This window comes from Sorex araneus, chromosome X (assembly GCF_027595985.1).
Source record: "Sorex araneus isolate mSorAra2 chromosome X, mSorAra2.pri, whole genome shotgun sequence".
Taxonomy (NCBI): domain Eukaryota; kingdom Metazoa; phylum Chordata; class Mammalia; order Eulipotyphla; family Soricidae; genus Sorex; species Sorex araneus.
In genome coordinates this window covers 264382266-264402666 of record NC_073313.1, presented here as the reverse complement: position 1 = coordinate 264402666, position 20401 = coordinate 264382266, and the positions used below count along the sequence as shown (strand labels likewise).

General features: G+C 61.5%; 1 protein-coding gene across 3 annotated transcripts in view; it reads right to left on the bottom strand.

Annotated features, from left to right (window-relative positions):
- Positions 1-414: 414 nt before the first annotated feature.
- The window catches only part of ARMC9 (armadillo repeat containing 9), an 82497-nt gene continuing 62510 nt past the window's right edge, over positions 415-20401 (bottom strand). For 2 of the 3 annotated variants that reach the window (XM_055122550.1, XM_055122549.1), the window contains exons 20-25: positions 19184-19291; positions 12432-12547; positions 6465-6601; positions 3073-3169; positions 1397-1566; positions 415-778 (exon numbers count right to left, since the gene is read on the bottom strand). In XM_055122550.1, the coding sequence (XP_054978525.1) occupies positions 756-778; positions 1397-1566; positions 3073-3169; positions 6465-6601; positions 12432-12547; positions 19184-19291 (651 nt within the window). In that variant the 3' untranslated portion in view covers positions 415-755. The remainder of the gene's footprint in view (positions 779-1396; positions 1567-3072; positions 3170-6464; positions 6602-12431; positions 12548-19183; positions 19292-20401) is intronic. The other variant, XM_055122551.1, reaches the window with a different exon arrangement.

Here is a 20401-nt window from a genome sequence, read left to right as displayed (position 1 = left end):
GAGCTGAGGGCTCTGGGCGGGGGTGGCAGCGGGCAGGACAGGGGGGCGCTTCAGGTGGCTGCTCTCTGCTTCGGGCCGTGCCCACGCTTCCAAGGTGCTGATGCCACCCAGCCTCTGCTCTGCAGTCCCCGGCCCACAGCCCCCGGGGAATACGGGGACCCTCAGTGGCCTTTAGGCAGGCGGCACTCTGATCCCGGGGCCTCCAGGACCACACTGGGGGCCCAGAGAGATAGGACAGTAGGTAGGGCACTTGCCTTGCACATGGCCAGACCCTGTTCGATGCCCAGTGTCGCATTTGGTCCCCTGAGCACTGTTCAGAGTGATCCCTGAGCACTGAGCCGGGAGAGAGCCCTGAGCACTGCCTGGTGCGGGCCCCACACCCCAAAACAAACAGAAAAACAAAAAACCAACCAATAGACGAAAGTATTTTATTTCAAAGTATTTAGTGGAGTTCAGATGCTGTCCCCTGGGGGCTGGGGGTGCTTCTGGCCACGCAGGCTGCAGAGATCTCCTTCCTGGGGCACGACACGGCCCCAGAGGGGCCCCACCTTGTGAGGGGCCGGGGGGGACTTCATGGTGGAGGGGGCCAAGGGCCGAGCAGGTGGGCCTGCACCCCAGGCGCCGAGCCCAGACTGTGGGACCAGGAGGTGCCGCCGGGTCTCTGGTCTGCCTGAGGTCGGGGCGAGGACGGCGGACGGTCCACTGTGGTGTCCACTGTGCCTGGCCTCTGCGCATCTGCCCCTGCAGCTGCGGCCTCACTTCCTGTGGGGCGGGCTGCCTGCGGGGAGAGGGCCAGGGTGCCAGCGCCGCCTCGGGACAGAGCCCGTCTGTCCCACACGATCCCTGCTCTGCCCCGAGGGCGCCCTCCCGGCCCTGCCCCGTTCTGCCGGGCCCGCAGCCCTGGGGGGGCCCCCGGCTGGCGGGCAGGCGGGGAGAGGGGGCGAGGCCTGGACACACAGGTGCAGCCTGACCCGGACCGTGACCCTGAGCCGGTGTCAGGGACGGGGGAGGGACCAGCCCTCCCCCTCCCCGTCCTGAGGGTGACTCACTCGGCCTGGCCTGTCCCTTTGTTTCCCATCTCTCTCTGTCTCTCTCTGGTCTATTATTTGTCTATTATAAGCCCTTAGAAAGGCCCAATTCTAAAGGGAGAGTGGGGGGGGGGGGCGGGGGACAGGAGGGGGAGGGGCGGTGGCAGAGTGGGCCCCAGGCCCCGCCCGACCCGTGTCCAGGCTCCGGAGCAGCTGCTGGCCCCGGTGGGCTGTGGACAGCTGCCCCCCACCTGGAGGCCCCACAGATGCTTCCAAGCTCGACACGGCCGGGGTCCCCCACCAACACTGAGCCCCTCCACAGTCCCGGGGCAGGGCAATGCCGGGGGGGGGCCCCCCGCCACACTCACTGTGCAGGCCCCTGAGGGAGGGGGTGGAGCTGGGGCGGCCGGCCTGCTGGGGCCCCCACGAGGAGAACTGAGGGGCCGGGGCCGACGCCTTGGCCTTGGGTGGGTTCAGGTCCAGGATCTCCGGCGTCCGGGGGGTCCGGGGCTTTCGGGGGAAGGCCGACGCCAAGTCCCTGGAATGTGAAGGCGAGTCCCAAGTCACAGGGAGCCCAGGGCGGTGTGTGGAGGCGGGAACCCCTGTCCCAGAGCGCGCCCCAGGGAGGGGCACTGACCGGGAGCCAGGCCCGCCGGACCACTGTGTGTGGGGGCTGTACGTGGGACCCCCGGCGCTGTCCCTGGCACCACGGGGTCCCGTGAGCATCACTCGGAGTGAGCCCTTGTGGGGGCTCACGTGGCACAGGGCTGACCTGGGTTCAACCCCCAGCACCACCTGGAGTGATTGTGTGAGTGATTCCTACACTGCTGGGTGTGGCCCTAAAACAAAAGGAATGAAATGGAGAGGGAGGGAGGGAGGGAGGGAGGGAGGCGGGGCGGAGCGACAGCAGTGCAGGTAGAGCGTTGGCCTCACATGTGTCTGACCTGGGTTCGACCTCTGGCACCCCGGCGGGTCCCTCAAGCCTGCCAGGAGTAGGGTCTAGACAGCGGTGAGGAGGAAGGGAAGCAGGAGGGCATGGGGCTGACGCTGACCCTTGACCCCAGCTTCCAGGGAGGTCAGCGCCCCAGCTCGGTGGCCCAGGCACAGCTGGACGAATGGGTGACCGTGACATCACCTCCATGGGTCCCACCTGGACAATAAGGCTGCCGGAGTGGAGGGATGCAGAGAGGGCAGGGGGAAGAGGGGACAGTGGCCAGCTCCGCCGAGGGGGACACCTGCTCCGGGCCGGTCGCGGGGGCCCAGGGACAAATGCCCAGGCATTTGCGGAAGTCCGTGCTGGACCCCAGGATGACAGAGTGGACACTGTCCCCTGGTGAGGGCTGGGGCAGGGAGGAGAAGGGGCTGCTTAGTTAGCTCTGTGGTGGGGACAGAACATTCCGGAATCTTCCGTGGCTGAGGGCATAGCTGCCCCTTCAGCTGGTCCTCCTTTCCCGCACACAGAAACCCAGGCACGAAGCTGAAGCTGAGCGAGGGGGCGGGACACCAGGTTGGCCCCATGGGCGCCCCCACCCGTGGTGGAGAAGCTGGGGGAGGGGCTTCCAGAACACAGGCTGGGGTCCCGCCCCGCTGGCTCTGGGGCGCGCCTCTGGGGGGACGGGAGCAGAAGTGGGGCTCAGCCCTGGGGACCATGAGCACCGTGACACAGCGCCCTAAGCCCCAGACCCCGGAGGAACCCGGCCACGGCTGAGCCATTGGCCAGAGGCCTGGAGGTTCCCCCTAACTGGCCTCTACCCGGCCCCCAGACACAAGGACCCTCACCTGGGAGCAGCTCGGCCTGGCCAGGGGCTCCGTGAAGCCCGGGAATGCCCCAGGGCCGGGAGCGGAGCAGAGAAAACGGTTTTCTTTCCCGGCAGGAAGCTGGCGGGACCCTCCCCCCCTGCTCCCCGCGCTCCCTCCTGCCAAACGCCAAGACCCCGGGGTCAGGCCCAGCGCCGGGGTCAGCCCCGGCCTTAGAGTTGGCCCTCCCCTGGCCTGGCCCCCAGAACCCACGGTCCCCGGCGGGAGCCTGCCCCGCCCAGCCTACCTGGTGGTCTCGGCGCCCCCCGGCTCCCGGGGCGCCTCCCTCGGCTGGCCCTGGCGTCCGGCAGGCACCCACTCCCCGGGCCTGGCGTGGAAGGCGGCTGGGGGCAGGAGAGACCGGGTCAGCGAGGCCCGGAGGATGCCGCACCCGGGGCCCCGGGATCTCCACAGACGCCGCCAAGGGGGACACGGGTGTGGCTGGGAACGGAAGCCCGGGGTGCCGAGGGCACCGACAAGGGCCCTGTGAGTGCCCTCACGGGACCACCGCGCCTCAGCCCACCCTTGCCCAGCTGCCCCCTGACCCCAGCTGCCCCCGTGACCCCCAGCTGCCCCCGTGACCCCAGCCGCCCCCGTGACCCCAGCTGCCCCCGTGACCCCCAGCTGCTCCCACATCCCCCGCTGCCCCCCTGACCCCAGCTGCGCCCGTGACCCCCAGCTGCCCCCATGATCCCCAGCTGCCCCCCGACCCCAGCTGCCCCCGTAACTCCCAGCTGCCCCTGTGACTCCCAGCTGCCCCCGTGACCCCAGCTTCCCCCTGACCCCAGCTGCCCCATGACCCCAGCTGCCCCCCTGACCCCCAGCTGCCCCCCTGACCCCAGCTGCCCCCGTGACCCCAGCTGCCCCCATGACCCCCAGCTGACCCCCTGACCCCAGCTGCCCCATGACCCCAGCTGCCCCCCTGACCCCAGCTGCTCCCACATCACCCCCGGCTGCCCCCCCCCCGGTTCCCCTCGGCACACGCCAGGGCCGCCGGAGGCTGCCCCCCAGACGCCCGGGCCCGGGACGCAGCAGCAGCGTCTCCCGTGACCTGCCCCTCCCCGAGTGTGCAGGCCGCCCCGTGCCCGCACACGTCTGCACAGACTCCAGCACCACCGCAGGACCCGCTTCCTCTCCCCCTGCAGGGCCTCCCCCTCCTTCCGGAAAACTCTCGGGACCTGTGTCTAGAACGGGCTCCCGGGGCGGTGCCTGGGCCGCGTCCCCCAGGACGGGCTCCCGGGGGTGTCGTGGCCGTGCAGACTCGGCTGGTCCCTTCCAGGCACCACGTGTCGGGACCCCACGGGGAGGAAGCTGGGATCCGAGTGGGGTGTGAGCACGCCTGTGTGCGAGGCAGGTGTGTGTGTGTGTGTGTGAACATGCCCATGTGTGAAGCAATACACCTGTGTTCGAGGCAAGTGTGTGTGTGTGAGCCTGCCCATGTGTGAGGCAGGTGTGTGTGTGAGTGAGCACACTTGTGTATGAGGCAGATGTGTGTGTGTGTGTGACATGCCCATATGTGAGGCAGGTGTGAACATGCCCATGTGTGAAGCAACACACCTGTGTGTGAGGCAAGTGTGTGTGTGTGTGTGTGAGCATGCTCATGTGCGAGGCAGGTGTGTGTGTGTGAGCACACTTGTGTATGAGGCAGGTGTGTGTGTGTGAACACGCCCATGTATGAGGCAGCTGTGTGTGAACATGCCCAGGTGTGAGGCAGGTGTGTGTGTGAACACGCCCATGTGAGGCAAGCATGTGTGTGAACATGCCTGTGAGTAAGCAGGCATGTGTCTGTGAACACATATGTAGAGAGGCAAGTGTGTGCGAATGTGTGAGCATAGGCTGATGTGAGTTTGTGACTGTGAATGTGTGTGTGTGAGAATGTGAGTGTGAGTGTATGTGTGCAGAAGGCAGTGTGTGTGAACATGCCCATGTGAGGCAAGTATGTTTGTGTGAGTCTGTGAGTGTGAATGTGTGAGTATGTATAAACGTATGTGTGCATGTAAGCACGTGTCAATGTGAGTGTGTGATGTGGGTGTATGCATGTGAGCTTGTGTGTCTGTGTGTGAATGTGTGTTCGTGAGTGTATGTGTGTGTGAATGTATGTGTGTGAGTTTATGTGTATGTGAGTGTGTAAGTGTGTGTCTATGTGTGAATGAGTGTTTGTGAGTGTGTGTGAATGTATATGTGTGTATGTGAGTGTGTAAGTGTGTCTGTGTGAATGAGTGTTCGTGAGTGTATGAATGTATATGTGTGTGTTTGTGTGTATGTGAGTGTGTAAGTGTGTGTGTATGAATGTGTGCGTGAGTGTATGTGTGTGTATATGAGCTTATGTGTATGAGTGTGTGTATGTGAGTGTATGTGTGTGAGCTTGTGTGTCTGTGTGTGAATGACTGTGTTTGTATGTGTGTGTGAATGTGTATGTGTGACTTTGTGTGCATGTGAGTGTGTGTGTCTGTGTGTGAATGAGTGTGTTGGTGAGTATATGTGTGAATGTATATGTGTATGTTTGTATGTATGTGATTGTGTAAGTGTGTGTGTATGAGTGTGTGTGTGAGTGTATGTGTGTATATGAGCTTGTGTGTATGAGTGTGTATGTGAGTGTATGTGTGTGAGCTTGTGTGTATGTGTGTGTGTATGTGTAAGAGAGAGAACACGCGTGTGCAGTCTTTCCTGGGACTAGCACTATTTCCTCTCTGTTGGGTGTAGATGACACAGGGTCACACAATCCGAGGCAATCTCCGTTGCTGGGGGATGAGGACAACTCCCCCCGGCCACACCCTGCAGACCCGAAGGGGCGAGTGTGCCCCGGGAGCCCGCGGTTCTGCTGCCTCTGCTTCCAAAGGACGCACCTTCCCCTGGTCTTAGAGCCACACCTGGCGGTGCCCGGGGCTGACTCCTGGCTCTGTGCTCAGGGGTCACTCCTGGGGGCGCTCATACGGTACCGCGGATGGAATCCGGGTTGGTCACGGTGAGGCAAGTGCCTCCCGCTGTGCTACTGCTCCGGCCCGGCACAGACCTGCCAGCGGGTGGCGAGTGGCTGGGGGTCCCGCGTGTCCCCTCGGGACTTTCCCTGGTGCTGACTGAGGCAAGGGCCAGACCCCACAGCAGTCGTGTGTGGGGCCCGGGTGCAGCAGGGAGGGAGAGGGAGGCCCGGGGCGGGGAGCTGGACGGGGCAGGGCCCGGGCGCCATGGCTCAGGAAGCTGCGCCCCTAAGGCAGCGTCTGGGCCCAGGACCCCCCCCCCGCCCCCCGCCTGCCAACGGCTCCCCCATGCAGAGGGCTGAAGAGCAAGAGACAGGGTGGGGGACGGCGGCTTGGGGCGCAGCGGCCCACGGGGGGGCCAGGATGGCGCGGGCAACGGAGGCCAGCAGGTGGTGGCTTGTCCACCCGATGAGAGTGGAGAGGGCAGGTGAGGGGGGGTCAGTAATCTGCAGCCCACCGAGGGGGCGCGCTGGAGCAGACCTGGGTGGGCGCCCAGGTGGCAGCTGGGGTGGGATGGCACACGGGATGGGGTCCACACGGCCACACAGTGCGGCCCGGGCGTCCGGCGGGCAACTGACCCTCCCCAGGGATGAGGTGCCCGCACAGGAGACCCCAGGGCTGAGTCTTCTGGGGTGGGAGGGGGGCTCTCACACACACTCACGTGAGGAGGACACGCGAGGCGGGGGGGCCCCGGGCTCACCCCCCTTGTAGGCGGGGAGAAGGGTGGGGGGCAGTGCCGGGAAGTAGCCGTTTCTGGGGTGTCGCGCCGTCTGAGGAGACGCCGGACAGTCCTGGAACCTGTGGAGGAGAGTGAGACGGAGCTGTTAGTGCAGGGCCACAGGCCACACACAGACACACACACAGACACACACAAACACACACAGAACCACATACACAGAACCACAGACACACAGACACACACAGACATACACAGACACAGACATACAGAACCACACAGACACACACACACAGAGAACCACATACACAGAACCACAGACACACAGACACACACAGACATACACAGACACAGACATAGAGATACACACAGACACACACAAACACACACACAGAACCACATACACAGAACCACACAGACACACACAGACATACACAGACACAGACACACACACAGACACAGACATACACAGACACAGACACACAGATGCACACAGACACAGACACACAGAGACACACACAAGGACATACACAGAAACATACAGACACACAGTTACAGACACTGACACAGACATACACAGACACACACAGGCACACACAGACATATACAGATACACAGAAACACACACAGACACAGACACAGACACACACAGACAGAGACACACAGATACACACAGACACAAAGACAGACACACAGACACACACAAACACACACACAGAACCACATACACAGAACCACACAGACACAGACACACACAGACATACACAGACACAGACACAGACACAGACATACACAGACACAAAGATATACACAGACACACAGACACAGACATACACAGACACACAGACACAGACACACAGAGACACACACAGAGACATACACAGAGGCATACAGACACACACAGACACACACAGGCACACACAGAACCACACAGACACACAGAAACACACACAGACACAGGCACACACAGACACACAGACACGCACAGACAGACAGACACACAGGCACACACGGACACAGACACACAGACACGCACAGACAGACACACACACAGGCACACACGGACACAGACAGACACACAGAACCACACAGACATAGAAACACAGACACACACAGACACAAACACAGACACAGACACAGAGACACAGAGACACACACACAGAACCACACACAGAACCACAGACACACAGACACACAGAAACGCACAGACACACAGACAGAGACACACACGGACACACACAGACACACACTCAGATATGCACAGACACACAGAGACACAGAGAGACGAGAGAGAGACACACACACAGACACACATACAGACACACTCAGACACGCACAGACACACATAGACACACTCAGACACGCACAGACACACACACAGACACACTCAGACACGCACAGACACACAGAGACACAGAGAGACACAGAGAGACACAGAGACACAGACACACACACAGACACACTCAGACACGCACAGACACACAGAGAGACACAGACACACAGACACACTCAGACACGTGCTGGCCTCTGAAGTCCTCTGTGCCCTGTGTAACGGTCTTGGCAGCGCCCGGGAAGGTGTGCCGTCCCCTGATGTCACCGGCCTCGGGCCCTCGCTGGCACCCCGCCACCCTCTCGCTTGCTTCCAGAGACGGAGCAGGACCTGCTGGCCGCACCGCGGAGTCCCGCAGTGCTCGGCTGCACCCTCCCGGGCTTCTTTTCTCCTTTGCTCACTTTTTGTTCTTGGGTCACACCTGGCGATGCCCAGGGCTGACTCCTGGCTCTGCACTCGGGGATCACTCCTGGTGGGCTCGGGGGACCCTACGGGGTGCCGGGGACTGAGCCTGGCTCGGCCGTGTGCAAGGGAGGTGCCCTCCCCGTTGTGCTCTCGCTCTGGCTCCCCCGGGGCTTCTGGCCCGCCAGCTCCAGTGCTCTGGGGGGGCGAGTCCTGGAGACAGACTCGAGGCCGGGCAGTCCAGGGTGTCGGTGGGGGCCATGGGCAGCACCCCCGCCCCCCCAGTCTCAGAAGTGACCTCTGTGACGGTGTTCTCAAAGGTCGGGGGGCCGTGGGGGGTAGCCTTAGTGCCACTCCCGGGACACAGGAAAGACGGTATGGGGGCCCCGGGGGGACATCTGGGTCAGACTGGGAGGCGTGGGTGGACGTGGGAGCAGGAGAGCCGGGCACTCAACCGGCTTGCAGAGGTGGCCGCGGCCGTGGGCTGAGGTGGAACGACAGCTGGGGAAGCCGAGGCAGGCACAGGGGCCCCACAGAAGGCAGGAGGGGGGGAGATGAGTGGAAAAGTGAATCGAGACGTCCAGCGACAGATGTGCAGGGGCAGGGGGGGGGGCGGGTGGGGTCTGAGGCTGGGGCCCCGGGCACCGAGGGCTTATGTCCAGCCTTGACTACAAAGCGGGTGTTCTGGTGAACATGACCCCAGGCGGTTTCTGGAAGGTTCTGCCCTCCCGGCTCCCGACACAGCCGCCCTCAACACTGGAAACCTGGACAGGTTCTGAGGCGCTGCCTGGCCTGGCCTGGCCACACGGCCACCCCCGCCTCGTGCCGCCGTCTCAGCCGCTGCCTCGTGGCCCTCTCCCGCGGGCGGGCCCGGGGCTCTGCCTCACCTTACCGCGCTGTAACAACCCCCCTGAGGGTCTGTCTGTGGGCGTCTGGGTCTCGGGAGGAACCCACAGGTGAGATCGCCTCCTCCCAGAGTCCACGAGGCCGGGAGGACGAGACTCCCCCGGCCACGGCCCCGAAACATGGAGTAAAACGTGGGTGCGGCTGGAGACCCTCGGAGACAGGCTTTCTTTTTGGTGTTTGGACACCCCCTGGCAGTGCTCAGGGCTCCTCCTGGCTCTGCACACAGGGGTCACTCCTGGCGGTGCTCAGGGACCATACAGGGTGCCGGGGATCTAGCCTCGTCGGCTGTGTGCAAGGCAAACGCCCACCCACGGCACCTCCTCCTTTAAGGAGGAGAGGACACCCTCCCCCACTGCACACTCGTCTCCCTCCAGAGGCAGGAGCCCCCATTCTCGGTGTCTACAGCACCGAGCACCCCGCACTGTTCGTTTTCTCATGGGTCGGGGAGAGGGGCACATCTGACACGCTCCTGGCTCTGTGCTCAGGGATCCTGGAAGACCCCTGGTGGTGCTCGGGGGACCCGATGGGGTGTTGGGAATTGAACCCGGGCCAGCTGTGTGCAAGGCAAATGCCCTACCCACTGGACTATCTCTCCGGCCCCCACACCAGACTCCAAAGCGGCAGATGTCTGGGTGTGAAGGCCCAGGGTGGGGTGCAGGATGATGGTCCTAGTAAGGACATGTTCAGCAAAGCAGGGGCCAGCTGCAACGGCCAGGAGAAACATCCTCTCTTTCCTTCCACAAAACAAGCAGCACACACACACACACACACACACACACACACACACACACACACAACCAGCAAAGGGGCTGGAGCAATAGCACAGCAGGTAGGGTGTTTGCCTTGCACGCGGCCGACCCGGGTTCGATTCCCAGAATCCCATATGGTCCCCTGAGCACTGCCAGGAGTAATTCCTGAGTGCAGAGCCAGGAGGAACCCCTGTGCATTGCCAGGTGTGACCCAAAAAGCAGAAAAAAAAAAAAAAAAGGGGCAGGTACCCATTGTTTAGAGCACCCGTTTACTCGCGTCTCCGCATCTCTAAGAGAAACATCCTCGGGTCGGTGATGTTTCTCTGAAGGCAGGGGCGTATACCCCAGAAGGAATCGAAATAATTTTATAAAGTTAATGGTTTATAAGACATTTTAAATTTTTTTTTCTTTTAGCTGTTTGGGCCATACCCAGAGATGCTCAAGGGGTTACTCCTGGCTCTGCACTCAGGAATTACTCCTGGTGGTGCTCAGGGAGCCATACGGGGGTCCAGGGATCAAACCCGGGTCGGCCGTGCGCAAGGCAGGTGCTTTACCTGCTGTACTATCACTCCAGCCACTATTAGAATTTTTTTAAAAGGTAAATAAACTGGTGTTAAATTATGGCCAGTGTCTCAGGCTATCGTTTGTTTTTTTGTTTTTTTTTTTGGTTTTTGGGTCACACCTGGCGATGCTCAGGGGTTACTCCTGGCTCTGCACTCAGGAATTACTCCTGGACGTGCTCAGGGGGACCATATGGGATGCTGGGAATCGAACCCAGGCGGGTCGGCCGCGTGCAAGGCAAACGCCCTCCCCGCTGTGCTATCGCTCCAGCCCCCAACAGGCTATTGTTTGAATAAGGACAGAGTCTTCTTATTCTTTTCTTTGTTTCTGCTTGGGGGCCACACCCAGTGGTGCTCAGGGTTTACTCCTGGCTCTGCACTCAGGGATCACTCTGGTGGGTGATCACCATCTGGGGTGCTGGGGATCGAACCCGGGTCAGCTACACACAGGCAAGTGCCCTCCCCACTGTACTATCCCGGGGCTCCAGGATCTTCGTTTTTTCGAGAGGTGGGGATCCAGATTCTGCAAATCCTTCCACCATTTTGCCCAAAATGAATGCCACGATAGGCGGGGCGCGTAGCAGCGTATGTGGCACGGCCCCAGCCCTGGGCTGGAAGCCCTTCACGGTCACGACCTCCAGACAGTCTGGCAAGGTACACAAGACGGTTGTGCGCACGGCATGCAGGTATGGCCAGCTGCTGACCACCGCTGCCTGGCTCTCCCCTGAAACATTCCCAGCTTTTCCTGGAGGTCACAACAACCACAAAATTCCGGCTGTAGGTTTGAAAAGAGAGGCAAAGATATCAACTATATATGCCGCTACACGGTCGCTTATAAATATTAGTCCTTAGGGGCCGGGACAGCCGCACAGCAGCCAGGGCGCTTGCCTTGCACACGGCCGGCAGCCCACATCGTCCCCCGGGCACCTCCGGGAGTGAGTCATTTCTGGCTACAGCGCCAAGAGCAGCCCCTGAGAATGGCCAGGTAGGGCCCCCAAACAAAACCAAACCCTCCAAATTAGTTCTTTAGAAATAAGGCGCTTGAGGGGCTGGAGCGATAGCACAGCAGGTAGGGCGTTTGCCTTGCACGCGGCCGACCAGGGTTCGATTCCCAGCATCCCATGTGGTCCCCCGAGCACTGTCAGGGGTAATTCCTGAGTGCAGAGCCAGGAGTGACCCCTGTGCATCGCTGGGTATGACCCTCCCCCCCAAAAAAAAAAAGAAAGAAGGGGCTCAAAATGGAAGGCAGAGGCTGACGCTTTCAGATGGACTCAGCTCTGACGTGCTCACCGGGCGTGTCCCCGAGCGCGGACAGGACTCGGGACGGTGGGGTTGGGGGGGATCGTGGCCCAGAGCTGCATGTGGCAGGCCCTGCGGGGACCCCTCTCAGTGTCACAGGCAGCTGCTGGCACCCCAGGATGCAGCAAAACACGGGGGACGCCTGGAGGACACCCCCAAGGGTTGGAGGACAGACCCTGGTCACGCCCGCTACTCTCCCTCTGATGCCCCCACTGGCACCTGCTTCCCTCCGGCCGCAGAGCGAAGGGCGCAGCAGTGTGACGAGGTGGCCCCGGACGGTGTGGCCCACAGGGGCCGGGCTCCAGGGAGACCCGTTTTGTTTTGTTTGTGTCAACGGACAGGAGCAAAGGGACACACAAGGATTAAGTCACAGCACTCTGGAGGCTCGGCCAGCACCTGCCGCTCCCTCGGGCCTTTCTTCAGGAACGGCCCCCCCCACCCCCCCGCCCTTGGCTCCTCGGGGACCGTGGCGGGAAGTGGCCCTGGAGTGCCACGCTCCACTGCTTCCTCCACTGCTTCCTCGTGGTTTGCAAGCAGACACGGGCTCTGGCGGAGGAGGGAGGCTCATCCCCGGAAGAGGGAAAAAAAAAAAACGGAGCGAAAAATGGTTTCCGACGCTCCGAGTTTATTTGGCATCTTAGACACGCACCCCTGACGACTCCGAGTGAAGCTGAGAGAGACACGCGCTGCCCGCGCCCGGACTTACGAGGGGCCCCCGCTCCTGTGTCCGCCGGGGGTCACGGGCCGGCGCAGGGGCTCGTCCCGGCTCCACCGCCCGTCGGCCGGCCCCTTCGGCCTCGCCTTGCCTGTGTTGGTCATGATCTGCAGGAGGAAAGAACAGGATGACAGCAGGTCACGGTCACTCTGACCAGCCAAACACAGGGGCAAACCCCTTGGCTGGCACATCACCTAGCGGTGTGAACGTCTACAAAAACAGCCCCATGGAGCCGGGCTGCTGGGGTGGGGTGGGGGGTATGGCTGGGGGTGGGGGGGCTGGAGCACGTGCCGGCCATGCAGAGACCCCGGTGCTCAAACGTCACTGTGGGGGGCTCGTGGCCCGGCACTGCTGGGCCCAGGCAGCACCCACCGGGTTGTGTATGGCCAGGAGTGGACCCCGGGTCAGCGCAAATGGGGCATCAGCCTCGTGACAGGAAAGGGGTGAATAAGCAGTTGAATACACAAAGCTGAACCGAGCCCTGCAGGTGAGAATGGGTGAAAGGAAGAATTTACTTTCATAAAAAACCGAAACAACCATAAAACAATATTTTCACGGGAGCGAGAGAAGCAGTATAGGAGCTCAGGGGTCTGGTCATGACCCCCGTTCCATGCCTGTCACTGCATATGGTCCCTGAGCCCAGCCAGGAGTGACCCCTGAGCACAGAGCCTGGAATAACTGCCGAGTGCAGCCGGGTGTGGCCGATCCCTTCCCACGGCCCTGTACACATGAAAAGAGAAATCAAACATTTTCACATAATGAGAACAATAGGGCAGTGAGTAGGCAAGTCAGGAAGAAGTGCTGACAGTAATTTACAAGGTCAAAACTTTCCTTAGTGAAGTCGTCATACCAACCTAAGACACACACTGGGCAGAGAATCCCCAGAGCCAAGTCACAAGACAGAAGGCACCAGCGGGCGAAGAAAGGAACCACTGGGGCTGGAGCCATAGCACAGCGGGGAGGGCGTTTGCCGTGCATGCAGCCGACCCGGGTTCGATTTCCAGCATCCCATAGGGTCCCCTGAGCAGTGCCAGGAATAACTCCTACGTGCAGTCAGGAGTAACCCCTGTGCATCGCCTGGTGTGGCCCAAAAAAGAAAAAAAAAAGCAACAAAGGAACCAGCAACAAAGGCGCCGGGTACAACGGCGGGGGCTTGGAAAGCAACTGGGGCATTTGACATCAAGAGTCATAAAATGTTTGCACCCCTGGGTTGCAAAGCCGAGTAAAAAAGTGACAAAACCAAAAGTTTGCTCCAGCGCAGGAAACGCCCGATTAACAAGCTGTTTGTTAAAAACTCTGATGGAGTCAAGAAACAGGGAACTGCAGGGAAAGCGGGTCGGTCACGAGAGAACGACGCTAGCGGCTGCACGCCGTGAGACTCGGGTGAAGGACGGGGCTTGCTTTGTTATTTTATTTACTTTTTGCCTTTGGGGTCACACCTGGCGATGCACAGGGGTTCCTCCTGGGTCTGCACTCAGGAATCACTCCTGGCAGTGCTCGGGGGACCATGTGGGATGTCGGGAATCAAACCTGGGGCGGCTGCGTGCAAGGCAAAGGCTCTCCCCGCTGTGCCATCATTCCAGCCCCAGGGCTCGCTTTAAACACCAGCGACAACCAGGTTCTAGGACTGTCCAAAGCGATGCCTTCACCCGTGCTCGCACACAGGCCTGGCAGGATGACCCTGGGGCCAGATGACTGTGGGGGTGGGCAGGATCTCGGGCCAGGGGACGCATGTTCCCCATGGCTCTTTTTCTCTCTCTGTTTTCAGTGTGTGTGGGGGGGGGTCACACCTGGCGGTGCTCAGGGCTCACTCCTGGCTCTGTGCTCAGGACTCGCTCTTGGTGGTACTCAGGGCTTACTCCTGGCTCTGTGCTCAGGAGTCGCTCCTGGCGGTGCACAGGGCTTACTCCTGGCTCTGTGCTCAGGAGTCGCTCCTGGCGGTGCTCAGGACTTGCTCCTGGCGGTGCACAGGGCTCCTACTGGGTGCCGGGGATTCAAACCTGGATCAGCGGCGGGCAGAGCAGGCGCCTTAACCCCCAGGCTCAGCCTTGCATGCAGGTTTCCTATGTTAGTGATGATTCAAGGCCGTTTGGGATGGAAGCCGTGTAGACCGGGTGAGATGGAACCGCTGGCAAATGCACTTTCTGTGCCGATCCTCACCGTAAACACGCCACTGGGCGAGGGGCTGGTGGGGCCTTTCCAGCTTCCCGTCAGCCTCAGGGCTTCAGAAGGCGATTCCCACCCTGCGGCATGTCCTGTCCACCCGCGCCCAGCGTCCAGCACAGATCATGGAACACTCAAGACACAGCTCTATGTACCGGCACAAGGCAACAGCCCCGTGTCCCACAGACTGGGGATGCTCAGACTGGCCGCGGACACTGAGGGGCAGTGCAAGGGGTCCCAAGGGCAGCGTCCCTTACTCATCCAGAGGGGCTCGGCTTGCGTGTGAAAGATCCTGCTGCTGAAGAAAAGGGCTGTCTCTTACACACACACACACACACACACACACACACACACACACACACACACACACACGCACACACAGTCTCACACACACACACACACATGCATGCATACACACACACACACACACACATGCACACGCACACACACAAAGTCTATGACCGACTGTGACTTTTCTAGTGGTCAAAGACGTCAGAACATGTCACTTAAGGTATAAACGTATTTCCTAGGCACTGGGGCTTTATTTGTTTGATGTTTTGGGGCCACACCCAGCAGTGCTCAGGGGTAACTCCTGGCTCTGCACTCAGGGATCACTCCTGGCAGGGCTTGGGGGACCAGATGGGATGCCGGGAATTGAACCCAGGTCGGCTTTAGGCAAACGCCCTACCCGCTAACTTCCCAACACTAAAAAGAGTGGGGCAAAAGCTTGCCCCAAAGCTTGCGTCCCATTCTTTTCTTTTGTGTTTATTTTAGGGGCCAAACCCACTGTGCTCAGGGGCTATTCCTGGCTTGGTGCTGGCAGTTTGCTCCTGGGGGTGCTCGTCTGGCACCACTGGAGGCAGTCGGGGGATTGAACCCGGGCTCCTGCAGGCTGAGTCTGGCCTGGGTCTGACCCTTTCCCCACCCCCTACAGCCCATAGAAAGTCAGTAAGTGAGGCTGGAGTGATAGCACAGCGGGTAGGGTGTTTGCCTTGCATGCGGCCGACCCGGGTTCGATTCCCGCATCCCCTATGGTCCCCTGAGCACTGTCAGGAGTAATAAAGCAAAAGCAAAAAAAAAGTCAGGAAAGTGTTCACAGAGTTAATAATCCTCAATTCTTTCACAGTGTCTCCCACACCGAGTGTGGGCTCAGAGAACGATTTCTACTAAGAAGAAGAAACACAATTTGGCCAAGTGCGCAGGGAAGACTGATTTTCACTGTCTGGAGGGCACTGTTTCACTCCCCGCTGCTGGGAAGAGCTGACCCCCCTGGCACGGGGCAAACCGAGCGGGACGGGAGCCGGGGCTGCGACACGGAGTTTGGTAATAAAACCCTGATGGAAAACAAAACAAACCACAACAACCACCAGCCCCTCCCGCCCCCCGATTTTTCTCTTGGTGCTATTTGCCTCTTTTTCAGCTTGGTTTTATTTTGGGGCCATATCTGGCGATGCTCAGGTGTTACTCTTGGCTTTGCACTCAGGAGTCGCTCCTGGTGATATTCAGGGGAGCCTATGGCACGCCGGGGATCGCACCTGAGCTGGCTGCATCCAAAGTGACTGCCCTCCCCACTGTCCTTGGCTCTCCGGCTCGTGTTGCTAATTCTTTCACATCGCAAGAACTCGACCGTGATTTCTTCTTTTTCTTTTTGGGTCACACCCGGCGATGCACAGGGGTTACTCCTGGCTCTGCACTCAGGAATTTCTCCTGGCGGTGCTCAGGGGACCCTATGGGATGCTGGGATTCGAACCCGGGTCGGCCGCATGCAAGGCAAACGCCCTCCCCGCTGTGTCATCGCTCCAGCCCCTCTTCTCTCACTCTAACGCAGCGCTTGCTCTACCCCGGCTCCCGCGTTTCCTACAGGAACTCCTCTCCGGCCCGACGCTGCGCTTCCTTGGCGGAATGTTCCCAGCGGGCAGGAGCAGCAGCCATCCCAGACGCCGGTCAGCCGCGGCTCCTGGCCTGGCACGTGGCCCGCAGCCCTGCTCTGCCTCCCGGGGCCTCCTTTCTGGGGAGGACAGTCAGGATGGTGCCGCAAGAACCACAGAGAAGCGAGGGCGGGCACCCCCCCGGGAGCCCTACCAGGCCTCGTGGTGGCGCCCGGATGCGCCCACTGCCAGCTCCCCGGCCGTGCCCCCCGCAGCTGCAGCCTGAACGCGTGGGGCCCCCCTGCACCCCCAAGCGACTTTCAATGCCTTAGTGTGGGAGGAGGGGGGCACCCTGGGAAACTCCTGCCAGGCCCCACCCACAGCCCAGGCCCCGCCCACAGTCCTGGCGCCCTGTCTGCTGACCTCTGCCAGGCCCCCTGCCGAGGTCAATGAAGTCTCGGGAATAGGACCCTCGGACACGGTGTTGGCAAAGCCCACGGCGCCTAGCTGCTCCTGACAAACTGTCTGCCTGGCCTGGCACGTGGGAGCGGGGAGGAAGGCGCAGTGGCAGCTGCTTCCGGCAGGAGCCCCCAGTGGGCAGGTGCGTCTCGGCCCAGCGCAGCCACCTAGCCTTGACTGAAGCCCGGCCCGCCACAACGCTGGGGGGGTGGGGGCAAGGAGAGCCGAGCTGGGAATGGAAACTTCCAGTGGCTCCCGGTGTCCCCGGGCTCAATCCTAGGCCAGGAACTGTGACCGAAGGGGAGAAGAGTCCCATAAAATAGGCTTTAGCTAAGGCTCTTTGGAATGTCCCAAGTCCACTAACAAACGTCCTCAGTGCCCCGGACTGGAGGCGGGTCAAGGTGAGTGTCATGAGCCAGGAGGTGCCTGCAGCCTGGCGGTCAGCAGACAGCCCCAGCCCTGGCCACCCTGTCCCCTTGCTCATGGACACTTGGTCCAGGGTTGGAATGCACAGACCGGGGGCTGGAAGCACCATGGCGGGCGGCTGTGCCGGGAGCCCAGGACGCGGGACACTCGCCTCTCCCGGGCGCCAGGAACTCTCTCTGGGCTTCATCCTGGGCTGTGTGTTTTGGGCCACACCCAGTGGTGCTCGGGAAACCAGATGGGGTGCTGGGGATCGAACCCGGGTAGGCACCATACAAGGTGAGCACGCCACCTGCTGCCTGGGCCCCACTGTGCTTCCCTGCCCAAAGCAAGTGATAGCATGAGGGGAGCACTGTTTTTGGAGCCGCCAGTGAGGTCTGAGGAACAGGAATGGGGCTTAAAATGCCTGTGATGGGGAAAGCTCTGGATACCATTAATTGAAGATCTTCCCAGTGCCTCACCAGTCTGCACCACTAACCAGTCCTCTGTACCACTAGCCAGTCCTCTGTACCACTAACCAGTCCTCTGTACCACTAGCCAGTCCTCTGTACCACTAACTAGTCTCCCATATCACTAACTAGTCATCTGTATCACTAACTAGTCATCTGTACCACTAAGTGGTCCTCTGCACCATTAACTAGTTATTTGTACCACTAGCCAGTACTCTGTATCATTACCTGATGCTCTGTTCCACTAACCAGTCACATGTACCACTAACTAGTCACTTATACCACTAACCAGCCACATGTACCACTAACTAGTGGCTTGCACCACTAACCAGCACCCTGCACCACTAGTCATCTGCGCCACTAACTAGTACCCCATCACTAGTACTCTGTCCCACTGCCGAGCAGTCTGCATCACACCCAGTGCTCTGCGTCTTGCTTCCTTTGCTGCTAACGCTCCGCCATGTCCCCCTCACAGGGTGAGAGGCACGTTCTGGGCTGTGAGACGGCTGACAGGGGCCCCCTCGGTGGCCCACGGTTCCTCACGGCTGTGCCTAGGGGGGGCTCTGTCTCTCACCGGCTGATCTTCCGGTCCACGGCCGGGTGTCCGTCAGCCTCTGCTCTCCACAGACCCTTGCAAGGGTCCCGCAGAGCCTGGACCCCTTGCGGCCTCCCCCCGCCTCTCCCCCGTGCAGCCCCCGCAGGCAGGGACCCTGCACGCAGTCGAGGGTCCGGGCAGACTCTCTCGGGACTGCTGGAGCCGGACCCCGTCCCAGCTTCCCTCCTTTCACACTTGTCCCCTCTAATCTCCGAAAAGTGGCCCGAGCGAGCCGGAGCCAAACCGCTGCTCTCGAGGCGCGTCCCCGCCCGCAGAGGCCCAGCGCAGCCGGCCCAGCCATCCCGACGGGCAGGGCGAGGCCCAGCGCAGCCGGCCCGGCCAGCCAGCCCTGCCCACAGCCCGCTCCCGCTGCGCCCGCACCCGCCACCAGCGCAGGCTTCTAGGGGCGTCTCCTTTCCGGGTGGAGCTCAGGGGCCCGGCACAGCCTGCCTCCCCCTCTGCACCCCGGGCCCCAGGGGCTGCCTGACACCCGGCGTCTCGCAGGGCCGGGCCCGGACTGTCCCCACGGCTGCCTCCGAGCACCCCACACCCCGTCTGGAGGGGCCACACCCCGGGGAGGGCAGCACGGATGCCGTTCCACAGGCCTGGGGCGCTGGGCTGCGGCCCCCGAAACCACTCTTGTCCGGCTCTCAGAGCAGCCTGGTCCCCCTCTCGCCCTCACCCCTTCCGGGACCCCCTCCACACGGTACCCACCCAGGCACCCCGCAGCCCTGCCCAGGCACCCCGCGGCGTGCCCCTCTCCCCCGGCCCTGCCCGGGTACTCACGCCCAGGTACTCGGTGGTCAGCAGCTTCTCCCCCGCGAGCTCCCCGAGCTGGGGCTGGATCAGCTCGTCCTTGTCCAGGTCGGCCTCCATGGTGTCGTGGTCCTCCTGCTCCAGAGAGACGCGGTGATGGCTCGGGCCCTGCCCTGGGGTCACCCTCCCCGCCCCCCGCCTGCCCCCCCCACAAGGCCCCCAGGCTCCGGTCCCTCCGTGACGCCCGGGGGCTTGACACCATCTTTTTTTTCTTGTTCCGTTTTGTTTTGCTTTTTTTTTTTATTGCTTTTTAGGTCACACCCAGTGATGCTCAGGGGTTACTCCCGGCTCTGCACTCAGGAATTGCTCCTGGCAGTACTTGGGGGACCATATGGGATGCCGGGGATCGAACCCAGGTTGGCCGCGTGCAAGGCAAACGCCCTACCCGCTGTGCTATCACTCCGGCCCCTTGCTTTGCTTTTTTAAAGTGACACAAGTAGTTTACATTGAACAAAACTTGCTGAGAATTCTGGGAGGAGAGGAGAGGGGGGGAGACGTGTTCAGGGGAGAGCCCGGGCTTGTCCAGGGGGCAAATAAGCAAGCCGAGAGACACAAGCACTCGAGATTCGTGTCCGGGGAGACACGGGAAATCGAGCAGTCCCCGCACTGGCAGGGCCCAGGGGTGCAGGGCGGGCCACGGACTGCTCCCCGCTGGCCAGGGTCAGACGGGGTCCTGCTCTGGGAAGACAGAGTGAGGCCCCTTCCCGATATCCGCCCCCTCCCCCCCGCTGTGTGACCCCAGAGACCGGGACGAGCGTGAGAGCCGCGCAGGGGAGGCTGGAGAGGTGCCGTGGACACGGCTGGGGGCGAGACGTGGACTTGGAGACGGTCACCCCAAACCCTTGCCGGTGGAGACCCTGGGCAACGGGGCGGGACGGGTGCTGGGCAGAACACGTTGGACAAGGGCCAGAGCAACAGGATAGCGGGGAGGGCGCTTCCCCGCACGTGGCCGACCTGAGTTCGATCCCCAGCACCCCACGTGGTCCCCCAAGTCCACCGGGAGGGACCGCTCAGCGCAGAGCCTGGAGGAAGCCGGCGTCCGCCCCTGCCCGGGCTCGCCCAAGGCCAGCGTGAGGCTGTGAGCTGGACCCAGGGTCCCGGGTGCGACCCTGTCGAGGCTGCTGCCTGGGCCTCTGGGTGCCATGGCCGTGCCCGGTGCTCCGTGGCAGAGAGGGGTGTGCCCTCCCA